A 21,804-nucleotide genomic window follows, 5' to 3' on the forward strand; every position below is an offset into this window, starting at 1 on the left:
CTGTATAAAACAACTGCCCTTTCCCAGACCACGACTGCAGCGTTGACTTTACACTACATGGTGAAAGAGATGCAAAAATGCCACTCCTTTCCACGCCAAACCGGGAAGGCATAGCATTCAGCATAGTATTGCTTTTTTTCCGAAGTCATTTTGGCAGAATTTTTGGCGTTGGAACAAATTTGTTTAGAAATCCATGTCGTTACACACCTGCATCTCCGGTAGATAGAGAGTGCTGGGTCGCAACCCGAAAATAGCCGATCTACAAGCTCTCAACGCGTCGCGCTGCGACGCGTTGTGAGCTTGTAGATCAGCTATTTTTGTCCAAAAGTGCCCTGCCCTCTTACGGGGTTTCAGCCCCTGCCTCTGTAACACTCTCTGCTCAACTCAAGTAAAAGTATCTGCAGTGTTAGAAATACAGTAATACTCTGTTAAAAAGTCAAAGTCCAGAATATTAAAGATTTACTTAAGTAAAAATACAATTGAGTACTTCACACTGCTCATTTTTAACCGTGCATGACCTTCCCCTCGCTTTTAAGTCGTCTTGTTTTGATACCAATGATTTTGTACTTTTACTCAAGTAAAAGTATCTGCAATGTTACAAGTCAAAGTCCAGAATATTAAAGGTATATTCAGTGATTTCACTCAAAAAACCTTAGGTTTCGTTTTTGGCTGTGGGACCCAGCCTTTCGTCCAATCAGGATAGATAGTCAAAAAAGAAACCTAAGGTTTTTTGACCCCCAGGGGTTAACTGGGGACAGGGAGGAACTCCTTATATGGTCAGCACACTCTATAGTAGGGAGGATTATCACAACAAAACAAAAAAATAAGTGATATTTGAATTAAGTGAAATCACTGAATATACCTTTAAAGATTTACTTGAGTAAAAGTACAAAAGCATTGGTATCAAGACAAAAGTACTCATTATGTAGAACTACATAATGAGTATCCCAGTTTTCAACTGATTTTGACCCAGACCACCCACTATACTGGGTCCAATAGACCCACCCGACACAACAGTGGTGGGGGTTCATGCACCATGCCATGGGTTAAGAAGATTAGGGGTTTCATTCTTCCTTGTTACTCAGTAATCAAACTATCACAAGCTAGAAAGAAAGAAAGAAAGAAAGAAAGAAAGAAAGAAAGAAAGAAAGAAAGAAAGAAAGAAAGGGCCTAGATAGTGACAAGGCCTACATAGAGACATTCTTTGCCACCATGCCAGTCATGAACCAATACAGCCACCCTGCCACAACAACTCACAACGAACCTCAGCAACCACAGCACAAGTGAATTGAAGGCTGTTATAAAACCCAAAACCTCTAGTTCGAACCAAAAGGAAGGAAATAGCAAATTCATCCATAGGATTATTGAGTGATCAAGAGCCAATACTGTCCCCTGTTACAACTCACACCTTCAACGACAGATACAACACAAGATACAAAATGTAGATTCACATCAACATTCAATTCCAGAGTCAAAAACAGTTACTGAACATATTGCCACTCAGTCCCAGTCAAATCATTGTGTCCCAAAATCAAAATGACAGCAATAGACAGTACAACAGCTTCAATCACACTAGTATAGAGCGTCGCAGTCCCTTTCATGACGACACCTGGCCCAGGAAATGATTCCCAATGCATTTTTCCCATAGACATTTCAAAAGGTATTTATTTAAAGACGGTTACACCGCGGACAAAGCCAACTCGAGTCGTGACAACTCATGACAACAAACACAATATTTTGGACCAAACAAATAATTACAAAGAAGAAAAACTAAAATTGTAACCTGCCGTTTTTTTTCTTCTTTCTAATTATTTGTTCGGCCCCAAAAATTGTGTGATTTGTCACGACAAGAGTTGGCTTTGTCCGCGGCGTAAACGTCTTTAAATAAATACTTTCTGAAATGTCTATGAGGAAAATGAACGAATGAGAATAAATTCCTGGGCCCTGGTAGGGGGCGGGACTGCGACGCTCTATTCACACAGCATGCAGCCCAAGCAGCAGCAGCAAAGAAGCAAAACAAATAGTTCCTATACCTTGTTGAGCCGTCTTCTACTTGACTTCATTAGTTGTGTAAGAAGTGATGACAGGGTCAAACTGTGGAGCCTGCCTGTGGATAGAGATAGAGCCTCTGGCTCTTTCTCTCAAGTTCACGATGAGCCCTCCATGCATCCTGTATCTCCATCCTCCATACATCTGGCTATAGCTGGCCATGCACTATACTTTCCTCCCAGTATCAATGGCAGCGGCCAGCCTCAATCTCCTGGCTGCCATGTTCTCACTCAGACCCTGGACGTTTAGTACTGCTCATAGAATCCTGGTGTAGTGCAGTGGTCAGGGATTTTGGGCATTCTCTATGGGGTCCAGCATTCACAGCATGTCACAGGAGAAGAATGGACCTGCAAGGCTGAGAAGAAGCTGAGCTTGGGGATAACCATGGCTCACGGGGATCACCATGATGGGTCATCACCATGGCTTGTGTACCTGTGGAGCAGGTGAGAGAGACAACGTAAGCTTTGAGTATAAGTAAGTAGTATTAACGTAGGAAGAAAGAAACCGAGCTGACCAAGAGCCACATACATATACTGTACTGTACACTGTACCCTGTCACCACTCACTAGCAACAGCAGACAAACATACACAGTAGGCCTACTACTGTACTGTAATTTGGTGCTATTTAATTTACTGTGTTTGCATATACTTTGCACTGTTGTTTGCATAACTCTTTGCAATTGTCATTTAGAATTGTGTTTATTTCTTTCAGATACATTTTCTACATGAAATGGGAGTTAAATGCTGCAATTTGTAAAAATAAATGACAAAATATGACTCCTAACGTCGTTGAGGAGTAAGAATGCCCATGGGACCCATCCATGGAGTTTGGAAGCACAGTAAGTCACTGAACGGCCCTGCGTGCCACCTGTTTCGCCATTTGCACATAATGCAGGAGGCCGCAGCGCGACCCGTTAAAACAAACGAGTGCTCCCACACTCCAACACTCATAACATGTCTACGGTGGCTTTTTATGAAACAAAAGGTTGGCAGATTGAAAGGATAATTCAAGCTTGGCCTATAGTGCTGCAATGTTGGTGAGTTTAACGTTGTTTTAATACAAGCAGATCGCAAATTGGATGAGTGGGGAGTCAATGGTATTGCAACTCTAGATTCATCCCATTATAAAAAAATCACACCCGTGTGAACCGAGTGCATGGTGCAACTCCCCTCTCCCCCCTCCTCTCTCTCTCTCTCTCTCTCTCTCTCTCTCTTCTCTCTCTCTCTCTCTCATTAGCAGGCAACAGTGCAGCACTGTGTCTCTCTCTCTCTCTCTCTGTTTCTGGAAAACAGCGCCCCTACTGGTACTCATTATATGATGCTCATTAATAGGTGAACACATAGGGGAACACGGGAACACGGACATTGCTGTTCCTTTGAGTGGTTGCACCACTCAAAAAAATCTAGAGTTGCAAATTGCAGCTAGCCTAGAGACTGGGGTTTGCCTTGAAATAAATCGAGAGATAGAAATCTTTAGTGTGCAATCCAATTAACTAAAGACTAATCACGTTCATGCCGAGGGTGTTTCCGTTCAGGACTAGTCAATGAGTTATTCCACTATAGTACCAAGGATAGTGGTTTTCAAGCCTTTTCATGTCAAGGTCCATTATTTATTCTGCATTTAAGCCAAGGATCCACCATTTGATGACATTTGGCCTCTCAGACTCAGACCCAAAATGTCTTAGAATATTTTGTTGTCGTTGAATAAAAGATGTTCATGCTATATTGATGTGGTACCATCAGGCAAACATTAATTAAAACAAGTATTCTACATCCTCTAATTGTGTATAGGCTTCTTGTAACATGTTTAACAATAATTTAACTCTTGAGAGCATAAAATGGACCTGAAAGGGTCCATTTGGTTAAATTTTACACTCAAGAGTTAAAGCTCTATACTATGAGGGTCCATTTGGTTACCAACTTTGTGTATAGGCTTCTTGTAACATGTTTAACAATAATTTAACTCTTGAGAGTGTAAAATGGACCTGAAAGGGTCCATTTGGTTAAATTTGACACTCAAGAGTTAAAGCTCTATACTATGAGGGTCCATTTGGTTACCAACCTTTAAGTTTAAATCAAATACAAATATATGTAGGCCGATACGCCTTTCTCAAGTATCCAAACACATCAGTTCATGCATCTTGTCTACTTTGCAGTTCATGCATCTTGTCTGCAGATCTATAAGCACACAACGCCTCACTGTAAAGAATCCATTAATATGCAATATGTTCTTGTTAAGAGACAAGCTAAGCCCCTCCATTTTCTTAGCATCTAACAAGGAGGAGTGATATAAGTAATCAATAGTTGTCCAGCTGCAATCTGGCATTAGTACAGTAGGTATAGTGCCATCTGGTGGAAGGTAAAGGGAGGAAAATCCCTGGCCATCATCTTTTATTTTTTGCTGAAGCATTATACTGCTATCCTTGCTAACAGTCAAGGATTTAATATGTGACAAACGTAAATTGTAGGTGCTGTTGCAAGTGCAAATATGCCAACCAAAAAAAAACAAAAAACTCCTTCAACAACATATACAATAGTAGTGTCAGTGTGGATGGGGACCAGGAACCCTGTGGGTCCTTGAAGTGGTTCCAGGGGGTCCCCAGGAAAATGAATAACAGTAATTTAACTGCCAATTGTATAATAAGTAATTGGTCCAATGTGAGAATGTTTGCAAATTACTATTCACATATAGCTCCAATAGCCAGTCGTAAAGAAAAAACCTCTTATGGGTCCAATGGCCTATAATGCTGCGTTTCACACACAGCCTATCCCGCAGATACTAAGACGCTGGATATTGTTCATTTTCAATGCAGCATGAAGATAGGCTGAAGTTAGGATACAAAGATACACGTTTGTATAGTTGCTGCTACACAACTTTACAATGCTACAAAAAGTTGAACTATAGTTTTGAATTCAGCTAGAAAGTTACAGTAAGCTTATACGCTGTGGAGAGGAGCTTTTGTATCTTTTGTATCTGCCAGTATCAGTATCGACCGGTTTGGACCTCCCTGGTGAACAGAACGCATGCATTCATGCACGCACGCACGCACGTGACGCACGCACACTCACGTCTCACGCACGCGCGGCACACACCGAGAGAGGGGGAGAGACAGAGAAACATGTATACATTGACCATACCAAATGTGGAAACATGCCTGACCTTCAGGATTATTATGAGTAAGTGCCCCCCCCCCCCCCCCCCTATAGCTATACTAACAGCAGAGTACAGCTATAGCAGCAGTATCGAGCCGGTCCGGGGGGATTGTGCTGGTTTAATATCTACCTGGCAACAGAAGCTGTCATCGCATGAATCATAATATGCCACATGACTCCAATTAAAATAATCTACCAGCAGCAAACCACCAGTGCACCCTCCTCCCTCCCTCCCTCCCTCCCTTTGCACTAGGTTGAGCCAAGGTCATTGAATTTGACAGAGGGAACTGTGCCATGTCGCTGCCCACCAAGACTGTCACACAAACATAGCCTTTGTCATGATGAGCAGGGGCTGCATGGGGAAGCGGGTCTCTTAATAGTCCTTTATCATCACTGTCGGGTTGGAAACTTTATATGTCCAACCTTTACTGACATGTCCAGTGCAGGACTTTTACTTTACCATAGTATTGAACGATATGCTTAAAGTTTAAACGGCAGTATAGGCTAACTGCAGGCAGTGTATATGCAAATGTGTGCAGTTGAGGGAGTGCAGAGCAGGAGTTGGAACAGAGACAAGTTGACAGGACCATTTTGTTGCTGAGCCTTCTGCTCTCCTGGACTTAACCCATTCTGACCTGAGATCAGATTCTAAAAATGTCTTCCACATCCTGACAGTTTTCTGAAAAAGCCATGTTTCTATGTCAGTCGTTCTTTGATTTTTCAAAAATCGGTGGCACGCTATGAGCTTGTAGATCTGCTATTTTTCAATAGCTAAAGCACAACATAATGATTACACCAAAAGGGGTTCCCGCCCAAAATGGGTTTTAATTCAATAAAATAACTTTGAGCTGGGTTCCCATGTTGATAATCCAGTGCTCGTGCAGCCGTGTACCCGAACACGACCCTCTAAGGATGTCATATACTGCGTAAAATGATGATTTCAAAGTTATTTATAGTATAATGTGATCGTAATTTCGTAAAGCATTAAAGTCAGCCCTGACAAAACAGGATAGTCACTTTGTATTTGTTTTTCCGGTATACTCAAAGATTCTCCTTTTGAGTCTCCTATACCGGAAACACAACCTTATTGGCTTATAGGAATGCATCAGTGTGTGTACTGTAACTGATAGAAAATACTAGGTAAGTTTGGATGAACCACTCCTGTGATAAGAAACTGCGATGAAATACAAAAGTGCACTTGTCTTTGTGTGCATGCATATACTGTAGCCAGTGTGTGTGTGTGTGTGTGTGTGTGTGTGTGTGTGTGTGTGTGTGTGTGTGTGCGTGTGTGTGTGTGCACGCACACACGCGAGTGTGTGTGTGTGGGAGTTGCCTGGCGGAAATATTAAATAAAAATGGTGTTGAGGAGTCTGAAAGTCATCCAAGTAGCCTACATAGAAATGCTGAACAGCTGGCCACGTTTCACCAAACGAGACCCAGAGGAGAGCCCACAGACCACTGATAAGTAAGTGTGCTCGCTTGGGACTGCAACAGGCCCTCTGCCAGGATGAAGTAATCTGATTATTTATACTTAAGTAAATGTAGCAATGCCACAATGTAAGCTAGATAAAATACTATATAGGCTACTGTAAGTACAAAGCCTGTATTTAAACTTTTGACTTGAGTAAAAGTACAAATTGGCATAAAAACTAAATAATACAACACTTACCAATAAGTATATAAAAGTTTACATGTAGACTGTACTCAAATTGTTCATAATTATAGTCACATTTATTTTCGAATTGCTGAAGCATAAAATATGGCTTAAGTGGTAATTCATAATGCTGTAATTATGTAATTCATAATGTTGTAATTCATATACTGTAGCTGCAGTGCAGGCAAGTAGGCTATAGTGGAGTAAAATGTATTGCCTCTATAGCTGCAATTTGCCTCTGAAATAGGAGTATGTTAATAATAATAATAATAATAATAATAATAATGGAAATAGCCTATACCCAATGCAAAATTGTAGCCCATACTTGATTAAATGTAAACTTAGTTTGAAGTAATTCAATATAGCAACAGGTCATGTTTTGGGGTTGGCAACTTGGCAGTCGTCTCACACTGGCTATCTGGAGCAACACAAGTTTAAGTAAATATGATTCCCGGCGGCGAGACATCAACCTTTATACTGATAGCGCGAGGAGGAATGTAATTGATGTTTGCGTTAAGTTTACTCCGAATTCAAGTGCAGCACTGGTCTGGGGATTGGGGAAGTCAAGTGTTATGAGTGAACGGATCCGCAAGGGAAACTCTTTAGAATACAAATGTCTTTCGAAACAGGACAGCAGTGGGACAGTGTACGGAGGTCCTCTGCGTCTGATGAAAAGAAGAAACCGGCCGGTGTGGAGAAGATGTCAGAAGCGGCGACTGGCGGCGGGGCGCGTGTCGGCGGCGGGGCCAACAACAGCACAATGACTGCAGAGGACAGCGACACACGCACCGGCACCGCCGGCGCGGAGGAGCCGGGCACCAACAACAACAACATGATCCACCTCACGGTCCTCCAGCACCATCCCTACCTGTCCCACCCCCGCATGTCCGTGCGGATGTCGGTGTACAGCGCCGGGGTGCGGCCGGTCGTCACCCGGGCGTTCATCCAGGGACGCGTCTACAACTTTCTGGAGCGGCCGACCGGGTGGAAATGCTTCGTGTATCACTTCACTGTGTGAGTAGGCCTACTGAAGTGAACTTTAATATACTTTCATTTTATTTATGAGGTAGCTTAGCCTACAGCTTTACTAAAGAAGCATATCATGCGCATTATAAAGGCCTAGCCTGTTGATTTATTGAGAGATGATTGGAACGGATATAAGGGCACCTCAGAAGTCTGGGCAGTGAGGTGGAAAATGTAGGCAGCTTTAGGCTTAGGCTACTCACATATTTTACTTACCGTAAGTGCAGTGCAATGTATGTAGAAATAGGCTTACTCCGGAATTAAAAAAAAATGCTAAAAAGCACAAACGTATATACAAATGTAGCCTATAAGTATACCAAAAGTAGAAGTAGTATCAAGGCCTACTCGTTATATATTTTCAAATGGAAATGTATAGGCCTATAGACCTGAAGTTGTAGTATGTTTTGTAATTATAATCAAAATCGGCAAAAGGAGGAGAAAGTTTTCAAATAATTGTAGTGGAGTAAAAAGTAGGCTACAGTAGCCTATTTGCCTCTGAGATGTAGTGGAGTAGAAAGGCTACAGGTAAAAAGTAGCCTACTATACTAATACTCCAGTCAGGTAAAAAATACCTCAACATTGTACAGTACTTGAGTAAATGTAGGCTACTTAGTTACAAAAGTTATTTAAGTCAATGACAGTCATTGTGGTGGCCTTAAATGTGCAGTATTGATTGATTGATTGATTGATTGATTGATTCATTAATTCATTCATTCATTTTAGTTAAATTGCATTATGGTGACTGAGCATTATTTAGTTCAAAAACAGAAGATACCAATTCCATCCAATCAGGAGAATGAACTCATAACATGACACAGGATAAAATAAGCGAAATTGGAACTGGAGCACAAGCTAATGAATGACCTTTGTGAGGGTCATTTTCCAGATTGGATGCAATAAATTGTAGTAACCCATCTGGAGTGGCGGGCACAGACATTTAGAGGGGCAGGTGCACTCATGTGAAAAAAGGGCACCTTGTGCAGCGCATGGAACCGGCCGGTTGCCTTAATAGTGTGAGATTTATAGATTTTGGGGCCTAAATAATATATTGGAAGCTTTTTTTTAATCAAGAATTGATCAATGTCACCATGGTCCACATACTGTACAGTACTGTAAACTGTACAAACATTTTTTTTTAAAAACGTTTTTTTTCCCCCTTTTTTTCAAAAGGGCATATAGTGTCTATCTGTGCACGCCACTGCCCATCTGGAAGTAGGCTATGTGATGTTTACTAAATGATTTGAGTGATGGGGAGACCCCATTGATTAGGTATTATAATGTAGACCTTTAGCTGTCATCACTTACAGTAACTTTACGCACACTGTATCATTCTCCCTGTAGTGTCAAGTTCAACACATTGCAGACTTCTATTAAAGTTGCAGGTAAAGTCAATAACAATATTCCATCACTCATAGGGATGTTATTGTTGTAGACAAAGCAAAGCAAGGCAGGTTTATTTGTACAACACATTTCAACAAGACACTTCAAAGTACTTTGCAGCATGGAACATTAAGCATTGAGACATTACAGAGTGGTTTTCAATCTTTTTCCATTTCAAAATCCATTATTGTCTCCACCAGGCCGAAGGCATGGGGAGAGAGTACCGGGTGGCGGTGGCTCAGGGGTAGAGTGGCTCGATGGCAACCGCAAGGTTGCCAGTTCGAACCCGAGCTCCCCCGGGGTTAGTGTTGAAGTGTCCTTGAGCAAGACACTGAACCCCCTAATTGCTCCTGATGTGCTGGTTGGTGCCTTGCATGGTTTCTGCCGCCATCGGTGACGGTGTATGAATGTATGGGTGAATGTAGTGCACAATGTAAAACACCTTGGATAAAGGCGCTATATACATTTACCATTTTACCAGAGTATGTTTTGCACTCCGTCCGTGTGTCCTTGTGTGTGTGTGTGTGTGTGTGTGTGTGTGTGTGTGTGTGTGTGTGTGTGTGTGTGTGTGTGTGTGTGTGTGTGTGTGTAACCCGGTCGATGCCAAACTTTGCACACAAACTTCCTAGATGCCGACGATGAAACTCTGCCCCAAATTTTACAGAACGGCCTGTTATAGCACCACCAGGAGGCCGACTTTTGTAAAACACATTTGTGGTTATTACTCCTCCATATTTTGTTCAAACATCCCGCAAATCGTTACACAGCAGTATTTCTATAGTCATGTGCTCAAGACAGATCTGTCCGATATTTCATATTCCATCCTGATTGGCTAACATTGGCTCAAGCCTCAAATCATGAACGCAGCGTGCAATTTACGTGAAATCTTTCACAGACGTTCCTACTAGGCTGAGGGATATATCCCACCCTTTTCACATTGGCCTGTTATAGCGCCACCAACAGGTGGATTTTTGCAAAACACATTTTAGGAACAAAATGCCTCAAATGATCTAATTGCCATCCAAGGTGTAAGAAGAAATGGCACCCTTTTCACATTGTCTTATTATAGCGCCACCAGGAGGCCACAACCTGACCTGCCCTGGTTGGAGACCTGTGCCCCGAGGGGCACTTTTTCTAGTTTATTCTGAATTTGGGCCACCGACCTCCATTATATTTAGCCTCTCAGACCCAACACGGAGAATATGTTGTTCTATGCTCTATGTATGCTGTATTGGTGTGGTACCATAGGAGAGATGCTGAAGCGCTGAGAAAACTGTTCTTTATTCTTCGTCCTTTTTTTCAAACTTGACTACGGTAGCGGTGGTCTCAAAAACATAAGGGAAACTTTGACAGAAAAAGACTCGCTCACCGTATAAAAAAGAAGGGAAACTCCGAGACCTAAGAAAAAAAATCATTTTATTTTATCATGCTCATAAAGTGCTCTGTGCTCAAAGTATCGATATAGCACTGACGAAGGTCTTAGGACCGAAACGTTTGCTTTTTAATTGCACTTTGAGCACAGAGCACTTTATGAGCATGATAAAATAAAAGGAAAAAATGTTTTCTTAAGTCTCGGTCGAAGGAGTTTTCCTTCTTTTTCATACGGTGAGCAAGTCTTTTTCTGTCAAAGTTTACCATAGGAGAGATAACAGGCAAACGTTGGATCAAAATAACAATTATTTTACATTCTCAAAAAGTGTAGACTTCTTGTAAATTAAGTGTTGTTCCACAACACTTCTTGAAAGTGTAAAATGAAACCCAATGGATATTGATTGAATTTTATACTTGCCTACCGACTTTACATCATTTAGCTGGACCACCTGGAACCCACTCAAGGACCACTGATGGTCCCCGGACCACTGGTTGAGAACCAGCTGCATTAAAGTACTGGTGACATTATACTTTGTTGACCTTGAGTCCCCCCCCCCCATGGTGGTGCTATAGGCCCCCTCCGGTTTTCTCTCCACCAAATGACCAATCTACAATCTTACCACATGTCGAGGGTGAGTTTGTAGCTTGGTATACTGTACATAGTCTACATGTCGTCTCTGTTGGTTGGAAACCTCATGCTGTACTCAGTGTTGTTTTCGTCGACTAAAACTAAGACGAAAAATGTTCTTCGACTACCTATTTTCACTGACGAAAACTAAATGGAAACTAAATGAAAACTAAGCTACAGTATGGAGACTAAATGTATTGACAATTTTGTCAACAGATAAAAACTAGACTAAAATGTTAGGAAGGAACGTCATTACGACGGCATCAAGGCCCGCCAAAATAAATTTTAGTCGACTAAATCACCTGTAGATTTAGATTTAGATTTAGTCGACGAAATATTATGACATTTAGTCGACTAAAACTAGACTAACAATAAAACATTCCGGGTGACTAAAATGTGACTAAAACTAAATTAAAACGGTTACTTTTCAGGAATCAAATTCAAGCCGCAAATGCAAGCAGATCTACAAGCTTGAACTGCGTTTCGAACTTGCGGATCTGCTATACTTTGATACATTTGTGTGACACTGTACTGTAGTATGATAAAAGTATGTCGTTCATTTACGACAGTGGTTTTCAACTAGGGATGTCAGTAACGGATAGTTTCCCAACCGGTTACCCGTTAGGATTAACCGGTTCATTACCGGATAGTGGTTGATTTTTTTCTTTTTTTAACACATTGAGTACGCCGACTGCCTTCAAAATATAGGCTATAGAATACCGGAGGTGTCTGATCGCTTTTACTTTGAAAGCCATGAACCGGAAACACTTTCCTAAAAAAGTTGACTTTACAAAGTGACCTCAACATCCCCGATCATCTTAATATATTGTTTTACGCTCCAAAAAGCGTTCATATTTTGCGGGAGAGACGGATGAGGAGCAGAAAATAAGCGCCAGCATATCGCTCTATTCATCACCACGGAGAGCGCCCTGGATTAGGAGCTACGAGTCATTCTTTCCGCCGCGCTAACATGGGAGTCAATGATAAGCTAATAGTTGCACTGAGCGTTAGCATACGGCAAGCGAAAAGCGAAATGCCAAAAAAATAAATAGGAAAAATTCTGAATATTAATATCTCGCCCCGCATCGCTGGGATGTCGCTAGGACGTCCTCACACGTCCTTAGAACTCTACTCTACTCTATCCTATGACGTTCTCAGGCGTCCTACGTGCTGTAAGTGTTAATAGGCTACCCCAAATGTAATATGCATGTATAGGCTACATAATTAAAGTTGGTAGACGAATGGCATACATTTATTTATGCTCCTTTTATAAAAGACAAACAAAAAAGCAACATTTAACAATATAAATAAATTGTTGTAGGCTTCTGGCTTAATCATCAATAAACAACGCATCGCATCTGCATGATGCATGCATCTGCGCGTCTACAGTACAGAGGTCCGCCGGTTCTAGTCCAACAAAACATAAATAAATCCAGTCCAGATCCGAGCAACCTATACCTATAAAGCCACTGGACGCATGGGCTAAGCCTTTTTTTATTATTAAGGAAGATCAGCATGCATGTCATGTCACCGTGTTCCGTTTGTTGACTTTTCGCTGACGAGAAAACCCTCAAACATCGATAGCACATGGCTAACTTTTGATAGCCGTAAGCCGTGCCAGTGTGGAGACGGATAGGAGGGCAGCGGCGGCTGTAAACGTTCTCCCTCCAGGCCAAATGGCCAATAATGTAGGTCTCTGCATTGATACGGTCGACATGTGTTCATCTCGTCTCGCTGTCACTCGCTTACATTTTGACTACCGCAAAGCTACCGTTGTAACTTGTAGCCAACTAGCCATTGAAGTACAACAGAGAACGGGGACATTGAGGGGGCAGAAAACAGAGCCCGAGCGCTGTTCATGCAGCCTGGAGTGCGACAAGCTGGGCGGCGCAAATAGCAATTTTAGGCATGTGTGCAACATGACAACTGTTTTAAAGTATTGTACAGTGACAACTACAGTCTCTGTAATGTTTATGTTGTACTATTACTAAAAACGATCTAAAATAAAGGGATTTAAGATCAGAACACGCATTTATTATTATGCAAATTAACCGTTAAAGCTGATAAAAATATCCGGATGTTTCTTAACGGTCGGCTAACCGGTTAACCGGTTAACCCCTGACATCCCTATTTTCAACCAGTGGTCCTTGAAAGGGGGTTCCAGGTGGTCCCCATGCTAAATGAAGAGTTGGTAACCAAATGGACCCTTAAGTTATAGATCTTTAACTCTTGAGAGTTACATTATTGTTACAGAGTTACATTATCAAGAGTTACATGATTGTTAAACATCTGCATTACTTAACACAATTAGAGAATGTAGAATAATTGGTTTTTGATCAACGTTTGCCAACAGCATTGAATTGTGGACAAAATCTTAGCCAACGATAACAAATTATTCTTTAAATTTTGGGTCTGCGATGGCTAAATGTCATCAAATGGTGGTCCATGGGTTTCTGCCTGCAGAGTGCAGACAACAATGATATTACTGAGATGGCTCCCCTATAGGGAGGCCTATAGAGATAAACTACACTACAATAAAATCATGTTCAAGCCTCTTAACTCCATGTTTTAACTTATTGTGTTTTTTGTTGTTAAATTAACACCCTAATTGATGTAGCAGATCCAACAAGCTCAAAATGCGGCGCAAAGCGATGCATTTTGAGCTCGTAGATCTGCTACTTTTGAATTTCAATCCTGAAAAGTAACAGAAGTAACCGTTTTGGACAAATTAGCTTTCCACCTGACAAAGACCATATAGTAAGCAATGGACCCCTGCATGTACAGTACATACTAGTGTGTCAAAATACGCTACAACACTGAATGATTGATTATAGTTGCCCGAGTATGAGATTAATGTTGATTATAGGTGAAGTGCCGTTGCTGTATATAGCAGCTTTGCAGTTTTTCAGTACATCGGCTGAACAAATCCTTAAATCAATGTGATTGTCTTGTCACGTTATTTGAAAAGCTGAGTACTTTGTCAAGAAATACAATACTATGTACACTAACATACTGACATCCCAAAGCACCGTGGAAGATACAAATGGCTGCTATTGGTGGAAGCCTGAAGGACCCCCAAATTGATATGTATTTGGCTGCAGACCCCCATCTGTAAAAGATGTGTCAAATAATTTCGAAAATAGAGGATCTATAAGCTCACAATGCTTCACATCACAACATGCTGCGAGCTTGCAGATCTGCTATTTTTAATATTGTGAAAATAGCATATCTACAAGATCATAACAAGCTTGTAGATGTGCCATTTTGTTCAATATGTCTCTCTGCAAACTTATTTTTTAGTAATATTTGACTATTTGGCCAATTTTGTGTTATTTTAGAGGTGTTGAAAGGGTCTTAACAGTTCTTAAATTGTCAAATATAGGTTGTTTATATGAATGAGAAATAATAGGGGACCAAGTATTGACCCCTGGGGCACACCACAATAAATCAATCTGTTGGATGAGGAGATGTTATTCCACATTACAAACGGATTTCTTGCTGACAGGTAACTCCGGAACCAAGACAAGGATATTCAATTTAAACCATAATGTGAGAGTTTCTGTATCAAAATGTTCTGATTGACCGTGTCGAATGCCTTCGATAAATCCACAAACACACCAAGTGTAACTTCTTTATTGTCGTGAGCTAAGGAGATATTATTAATTAATTGGGTGAGAGCCATCGAAGTGGAGTGTTTTTCTCTAAAGCCATACTGATGGGCATAAAGTAGGTTATTGTCATTAAAGTACTTACTCAAGCGATTTTATACAAGCATTTCCAATACTTTGGAAAAGCAACATGGGCGAAAGGATATGGGACCTGGGTCTATAATTTGAAAATGTGGCGGAGTCATCGGCTTTGTACAGCGGTATAACTTTGGCCATTTTAAATTGCTCAGGGAATATACCTGTCACAAGGGCAGAATTTAAAGGTATATTCAGTGATTTCACTAAAAAAAAACCTTAGGTTTCGTTTTTGGCTGGGACCCAGCCTTTCGTCCAATCAGGATAGAGAGTCAAAAACGAAACCTAAGGTTTTTTGACCCCCAGGGGTTAACTGGGGACAGGGAGGAACTCCTTATATGGTCAGCACACTCTATAGTAGAGAGGATTATCACAACAAAACAAAAAATAAGTGATATTTGAATTAAGTGAAATCACTGAATATACCTTTAAAATGTGAAGGAGTGGATTGACAATATATGGAAGGCATTTCTTCAGAATTTGAGATTTAAGTTCGTCATGGCCAGGTGCACATGATTTGAGTTTGTTTATGGTATCACTATAAGCTCCTTCTCCGTAATGGGATCAAAGTCAAATGCATGAGAAGGACATTTAAGCCCTGAAGTATACAGCAGCGTGTTTGGTATTTTGTCTGCAAGGGAAGGACCAATATTGACAAAGAAGTTGTTGAATTCATTGGCTATTACGGAAGGATTTAGTAATAGCCATTTTAAATTCAGTTTGAGAATTAGACCTGCTGTTTTCTTTATTTATAAGTTCATTAATAATCTTCCAGGTAGCTTTGCATGTCATTCTGTGAATCTGAAAATGTATTGTGATTTAGTGTATTTCTAGGTTGTATATCGATTTAAATTTAAAGGAGATGGATTAGTGAGGTAATCACGATTCACGATAGAGTTTATGTGTTTTTTTTAGTGGTGCAACCACTCCAAGGAACAGCAATGTCCGTGTTCACCTATGTGTTGGTTCACCTATGTGTTGGTTCACCTATGTATGTGTTCATGAGCACCAGTATGACTGACTACCAGTAGGGGCGCTGTTGTGCCAGAGAGAGAGATATAGCATTAGTGCTGCACTGTTGCCTGCTAATGAGAGAGAGAGAGAGAGAGAGAGAGAGAGAGAGAGAGAGAGAGAGAGAGAGAGGAGAGGGGAGTTGCACCACTCAGTTCACACAGGTGTGATTTTCATTGAACGTTTGAGGCTTGCGGCTTGATTGATTGATTGAAATCTTTATTAACAGTTTGTAGAATTTACAGTACATTTTAAGCACGAACTCAATACAAAGACTGTCAACTGTGAGTGGACGACCCAATTAAGCATTACACTTGTTTACAACAGGGTCCACATTGTTCAATTCATCAAAACATTTAAAGACATACAAACATTTAGAGACATACAAATAGACATTTCTCTGTAGGTAAAGAACAGAACAGGAATTCATCATATGGGAAGCAAAAAAAGGGAAAAGATACAATATACAGTGAGGGAAAATGGGGGGGGGGGGGGGGGGGGGGGATTCAGATTTTACAGAGGCCAGTTTCGAAATGCAGCCATCCGTAGGTGCCCTTTGAGAGCGGTTTTGAAGGAGTCAAGGGATTCACATGTCTTAATGACTGTTGGTAGGGCGTTCCACATTTTGGTGGCATAGGAGCGAATATAATTTAGTCCCTTGTTTGTGCCGAATCTGGGTTGTACATGGTTTGTTGCACTCCCTCTGGTGTTGTGGGTGTGGACTTCGTTTACATTAAGGAAGTATTTAGACAGGTACATGGGCATCTTGGTGGTGTATCGAATCTTGTGGACCAGACCCATTGCAAGATGCTGTACTCTGTCGTCGACCCTAAGCCATCCCAGCCTGTCAGAGTGGGCAGGGGTGAGGTGGGTTCGGGGGGTGAGGCCAAGTAGGAGCCTGACCAGTTTGTTTTGAGAGGTCTGGAGCCTTGTTTTAAGGGCCTTTGAGGTGCTGTGGTACCAAGAGGTGGATGCATAGTCAAAGAAACCTTGTACGAGGGCTCCTGTTAAGGTCTTCAAGGTGTTTTTGCTGACCAGTGAGGAGATCCTGTAAAGGAATCTTGTTCTTTGATTGACTTTTTTGATTACGTTGGTGGCCATTTTATCACCGGAAAGATTGGCCTCCAGGATGGAACCTAGGTAGGTAATTTGATCTTTTCGTGTGATAATATTGTCACCCACTCTAACCAAGAAGCCATCTGCCTTGCTGAGTTTACTATTTGATCCGAAGAGGATGCTAACTTTATTTGTCTTCCTTTGTAGTGGGAAGGCCTCATCAAAAAGTTTGAAAAATATAACATGGAGGGTGTTATATGCAGCTTGGGTTTCATGTTCATTTATGACCGCTTCCCAGTTTACTGTGGATAATTCATTATTGCACTTTCCGAACCTACTGTTGGTAGGTAGATGGCATACCAGGCTGGACATGCTGGTCAGGATGGTCTGGCTGGTGCATTTGGTTAGCTGGTCTAAAGGCTGGATTCTGCTGGTCTTTGCTGGTGAGCCAGCTGGCTGGCTGGATGGCCAAGCAAAGCCAAGCCGGTATAGCTGCATGGTCTTTGCTGGTCAAATGGGTGGACTGACCAGCAAAGACCAACAACATACCAGCTGGACTTAAATGGTCAGATGGTTTGAACGACTGTGGACAGACCAGCAAAAGCCCTGAAGTTGATACGCTGGTCAAGCTGGTTAGATCAGTGGTTCTCACCCCTGTGGGTCGGGGACCTGTGGGACTATATTTGAGGACCCACCTGGGGGCCCGACCCACAGGTTGAGAAGCTTTACAGTTTACACAACAACAACAAACAGCTCCAGACTGGAGTGAGTGCAGGAGGGCACTAGCAGTATACACTGTAGGAATGTGGGCTATGAAGTGAACACATTAAGCTCTATGATCTTCCCTCATTCCAACCCGCCCCCATCGTGTGTGCTATCTACAGGACCACTCACTGGCACTGATAGCGCTGCGGCTAAACTTGGCACAGCCTGCGTGTCTTTGGACAGAGCATGTATGCGTGTACAGTATGGTCAGTGGTGGGGAAAGTATATCAATACTGCCATGTAGAAACACTCTGTTACGTCATGTAAAAGTCAGATTTTGCGTGTGTATGGGTGTGCATGTGCATGATGCTGTCGTATGATCATTAATTTACGGAAAACACCAAAAGTTCAAATATGGAGATAAGAGGTTTCTGCCTGGCTGACAGCAACGATATAACATATTGAAAAAGGACGTACTCGAGTAAAGTAAAAGGCTTATATCAAAGATTTTTGAGTGGTGCAACTCCTACGTGTACACCTATGTATGACTGACTCACTCATCCCCTCGATTCCCCTGGTTCACGGAAGTCATTTCTCTATGGAGAATAATATGGGGGTCATCTTAAAATCGTCTCATATAAGCGTTGTGGTCCAAAAAGAACCAAGCTGTCTCTGCGTTATTGTCGGGGAGGTGTCTCTGTATCGTTTGCGACCGTCAGTCACTCATATGTGATACAGTATGTTTCTAGCGAAAATGTAACTAATTCAGTAGCAGTAACAATAGCGTTTTCTCTGCAGTCAGTTGATTCTTCATATCCATACGAGTATAACGGCCTGGATCATTTGTTTATTTCTCAAACACAGTTCTTATATGAGGCGATCTAAAATACCCCTATGGGGATTACAATGCAAATAAAAAGTACATGAACCTGTGGATTTGCGTCCTCTACCGATATTGAAGACTTTGGTGCTCTATACGTTGGGGTCGGTATATATATGCAAATAACGACCCAAGCTGCATGTGTGTGTGTGTGTGTGTGTGTGTGTGTGTCGAAAAATCGCCTAATAAAAATATTCACGATTGACGATATATTCGTATCGTCACCCAACCCTATTATCCATCAAAATTCACCGTATAAGGATGTGTTGTGAATGTGATTTTATGAATGAATTATCTCTCTCTCTTGGTCTCTCTTATAAAGACCTGCTAAAAAAAGTAAAATAACGAAATAAACGAGCTAACACAAGCTAACAAACAAACAACAATGTTTAATGACATTTCAACAATTTGAAATGTTCCCACGTTTCACTGCATTGGTGTCTGAATATGCAGGATTCCGACAAATATTTCTCTTTAATGACTCTATTTCATACTCTGACTTATGGCATGTGTCGTGCAAAATAGTCATGCCAATCTACATTAACCTAGTTTGGGCGGGAACCCCTTTTGGTGCATTATGTTAGAATTTAGCTTTTGAAAAATAGCAGATCTACAAGCTCATAGCGCACCACCGAGTGTCGCGCTACGAGCTTGTAGGTCTGCTATTTTTGAAAAATCGTGAAAATATTTATTTCAGAAAACTGGAGGATTCAGAAGAATTTTATTTAAATGTCTGAACACATTGCATCGCGAAAAAAATAACATATTTTTTAAAAGGTTTACACAAAATGAAGGTAAAACATTGTGGGAAATGCTTTAGTTTCTTTTACTGTGGACCCATATAAGAGAACAAACTGCAGCCCCACACTCAAACAAAACATTTAACACAGATATCAGAGATGAATGCAAGCTTTTGTCGACTCGTGTGACCTTCTTCAGGCATGCCCTTTGATGTGGGTCATGACCCATTGTTTGGGGAGACTGGTTGAAAATGACCCTTTTTTCCCCTGTGGCCAATGTGGTGAGACGTTTCATTACTGCAAATAATTTGGATCCATCCATGCGACCTGTTAGCCATGTGGTTAGGGAGCATAACACATGCTACCAAAATGCTACGATAAGCAAGTCCCCAGAGCATTTTGTTTTGGCCAGACCAAAAATAATACCCGCCCCATTGCAGCAATTACTGTTCTCACCCAGTGTCCCTCCCTCGAAATAAGCACCGTTGAGTGATGCATTTTTCGTTCAAGTCACACATTTTGCATGCTGTTTTACGTTTCTGTTCTTATAATGCCTTTTCTTTAGTATTCTTAGTAGTATTCCTGTACAGAAGGGCAAGTGTCATTTATTTGTTGTCTCCACCAGGCCGAAGGCATGTGGGGAGAGTATGTTTTGCACTCCGTCCGTCCGTGTGTGTGTCCGTCCGTACGTCCGTGTGTCCGTGAGCAGCTAATCTCGGCCACCGTTAACCCGGTCGATGCCACATTTTGCACACACACTCCCTGGATGCCAACGATGAACCTCTGCCCCAAACTTTCCAGAATGGCCTGTTATAGCGCCACCAGGAGGCTGCTTTGTGCAAAACAAGTTTTTGCACAGTACAACTACAGATTTTGTCCAAACATCACGCAAATTGGTACACAGTCTCTCTAGAGCCATTCAACGAAACCGGTCTTTCAAATTTCTCAGACTCCATCCTGATTGGTTAAGATTGGCTTCCAAAGTTCACAGGAGTGCTCAGTTTCAAACAAAATGCTGCAAATCATGAACACATCGCGTGATTTCTGTGAAATTGTGCACCCACATTCCCACTAGGCCGAGGACGAAATGCCACATGAACAATTTCAACTCAGACTCAAGGTGGCGCTATAACTGGCCGAAAAGTGTTTTTACCTCTAACTGCACGGATCTGTGGATAACTTTGTATGCCAACTCCCTAGAGGCCAAGGAAAAACCTTTGCCTGGAGTTTTTCACATCTGCTCTTTATAGCGCCACCAGGAGGCCGACATATGTAAAACACATTTTCTATTATTACTCCTTCAGATTTTATCCAAATTTCACGCAAATCGGTATACACTATCTCCATAGTCATGTGATCAACACGGAGCGCCACCATTTCCCATCTTCCATCCTGATTGGCTAAGATTGGCTTCCAAAGCTCACACGATTCATCCATTTCGAAAAAAGGCCACAAATCACAAACACAGTGTGCAATTTCCGTTAAATTATACACGCACATTTTCACTAGGCCGAGGACGACATGCCACAATTTTATCCTCAAAATCAGCCTCACGGTGCCGCTATAACAGGCCAATTCCTGATTTTAGCTATAACTGCATCGATCTGTATACAACTTATGTATGCACACATGGAAAAACATTGTACCTGCATCCCTCCAACACGAACCTCCGGCCCAAATCTTCCTCAACAGCCTGTTTTAGCGCCACCATGAGGCCACAACCTGACCTGCCCTGGTGGAGACCTGTGCCGATTGGCACTTTGTCTAGTTTATTTTATTTTGGAAATGTAACGAGAGAAAAAGCTAGAGATGCAGCATCTCGTTTTGGTTTGGGAGTTAATGCATTATGTCCATGTTTGTACACATTGCTGTTCAAAAATAAAAGCATTTAAAGTTTAACCAGTCTCCCAGTCCAAACCATTTAGACCTGAGGACGATTCTATACAAGCTTGTAGCACGCCACTCGGTGGTGCACTATGAGCTTGTAAATCTGCTATTTTTCAATAGGTAAATTACAACATAATGTTTATAACACCAAAAGGGGTTCCCGTTTAAATGCCTTTGGGATCTATTTGCTCCTTTCTTTCTTTTGCAAGTGAGTTAGAGTGCAACATTAAAACCCTCAAGGTTGAGTCATTTAACTCTGGATTAAATTAACAGCCAGGATAGATTTGCTGTTATGTGTGGGAGGAAGTCTGGGGCCGTTAGGAACAAGCACTGCAGCCTTATCAGTGACCCAAGACCAGAGTGTGTGTGTGTGTGTGTGTGTGTGTGTGTGTGTGTGTGTGTGTGTGTGTGTGTGTGTGTGTGTGTGTGTGTGTGTGTGTGTGTGTGTGTGTGTGTGTGTGTGTGTGTGTGTGTGTGCGTGCGTGCGTGCGTGCGTGCGTGCGTGCGTGCGTGCGTGCGTGCGT

At 41.7% G+C, this 21,804-nt stretch overlaps 1 protein-coding gene across 1 annotated transcript in view; it reads left to right on the forward strand.

The window, feature by feature from the left end:
- Positions 1-7,469: 7,469 nt before the first annotated feature.
- kcnq1.1 (potassium voltage-gated channel, KQT-like subfamily, member 1.1) overlaps positions 7,470-21,804 on the forward strand; it is a gene marked incomplete at both ends in the record, with an annotated part of 64,057 nt that continues 49,722 nt past the window's right edge. The window contains one exon of the mRNA XM_083759326.1: positions 7,470-7,870. Coding sequence (XP_083615452.1) covers positions 7,470-7,870 — 401 coding nt within the window. The remainder of the gene's footprint in view (positions 7,871-21,804) is intronic.

Source organism: Protomyctophum parallelum, assembly GCF_964188405.1.
Source record: "Protomyctophum parallelum genome assembly, chromosome: 2".
NCBI lineage: Eukaryota > Metazoa > Chordata > Actinopteri > Myctophiformes > Myctophidae > Protomyctophum > Protomyctophum parallelum.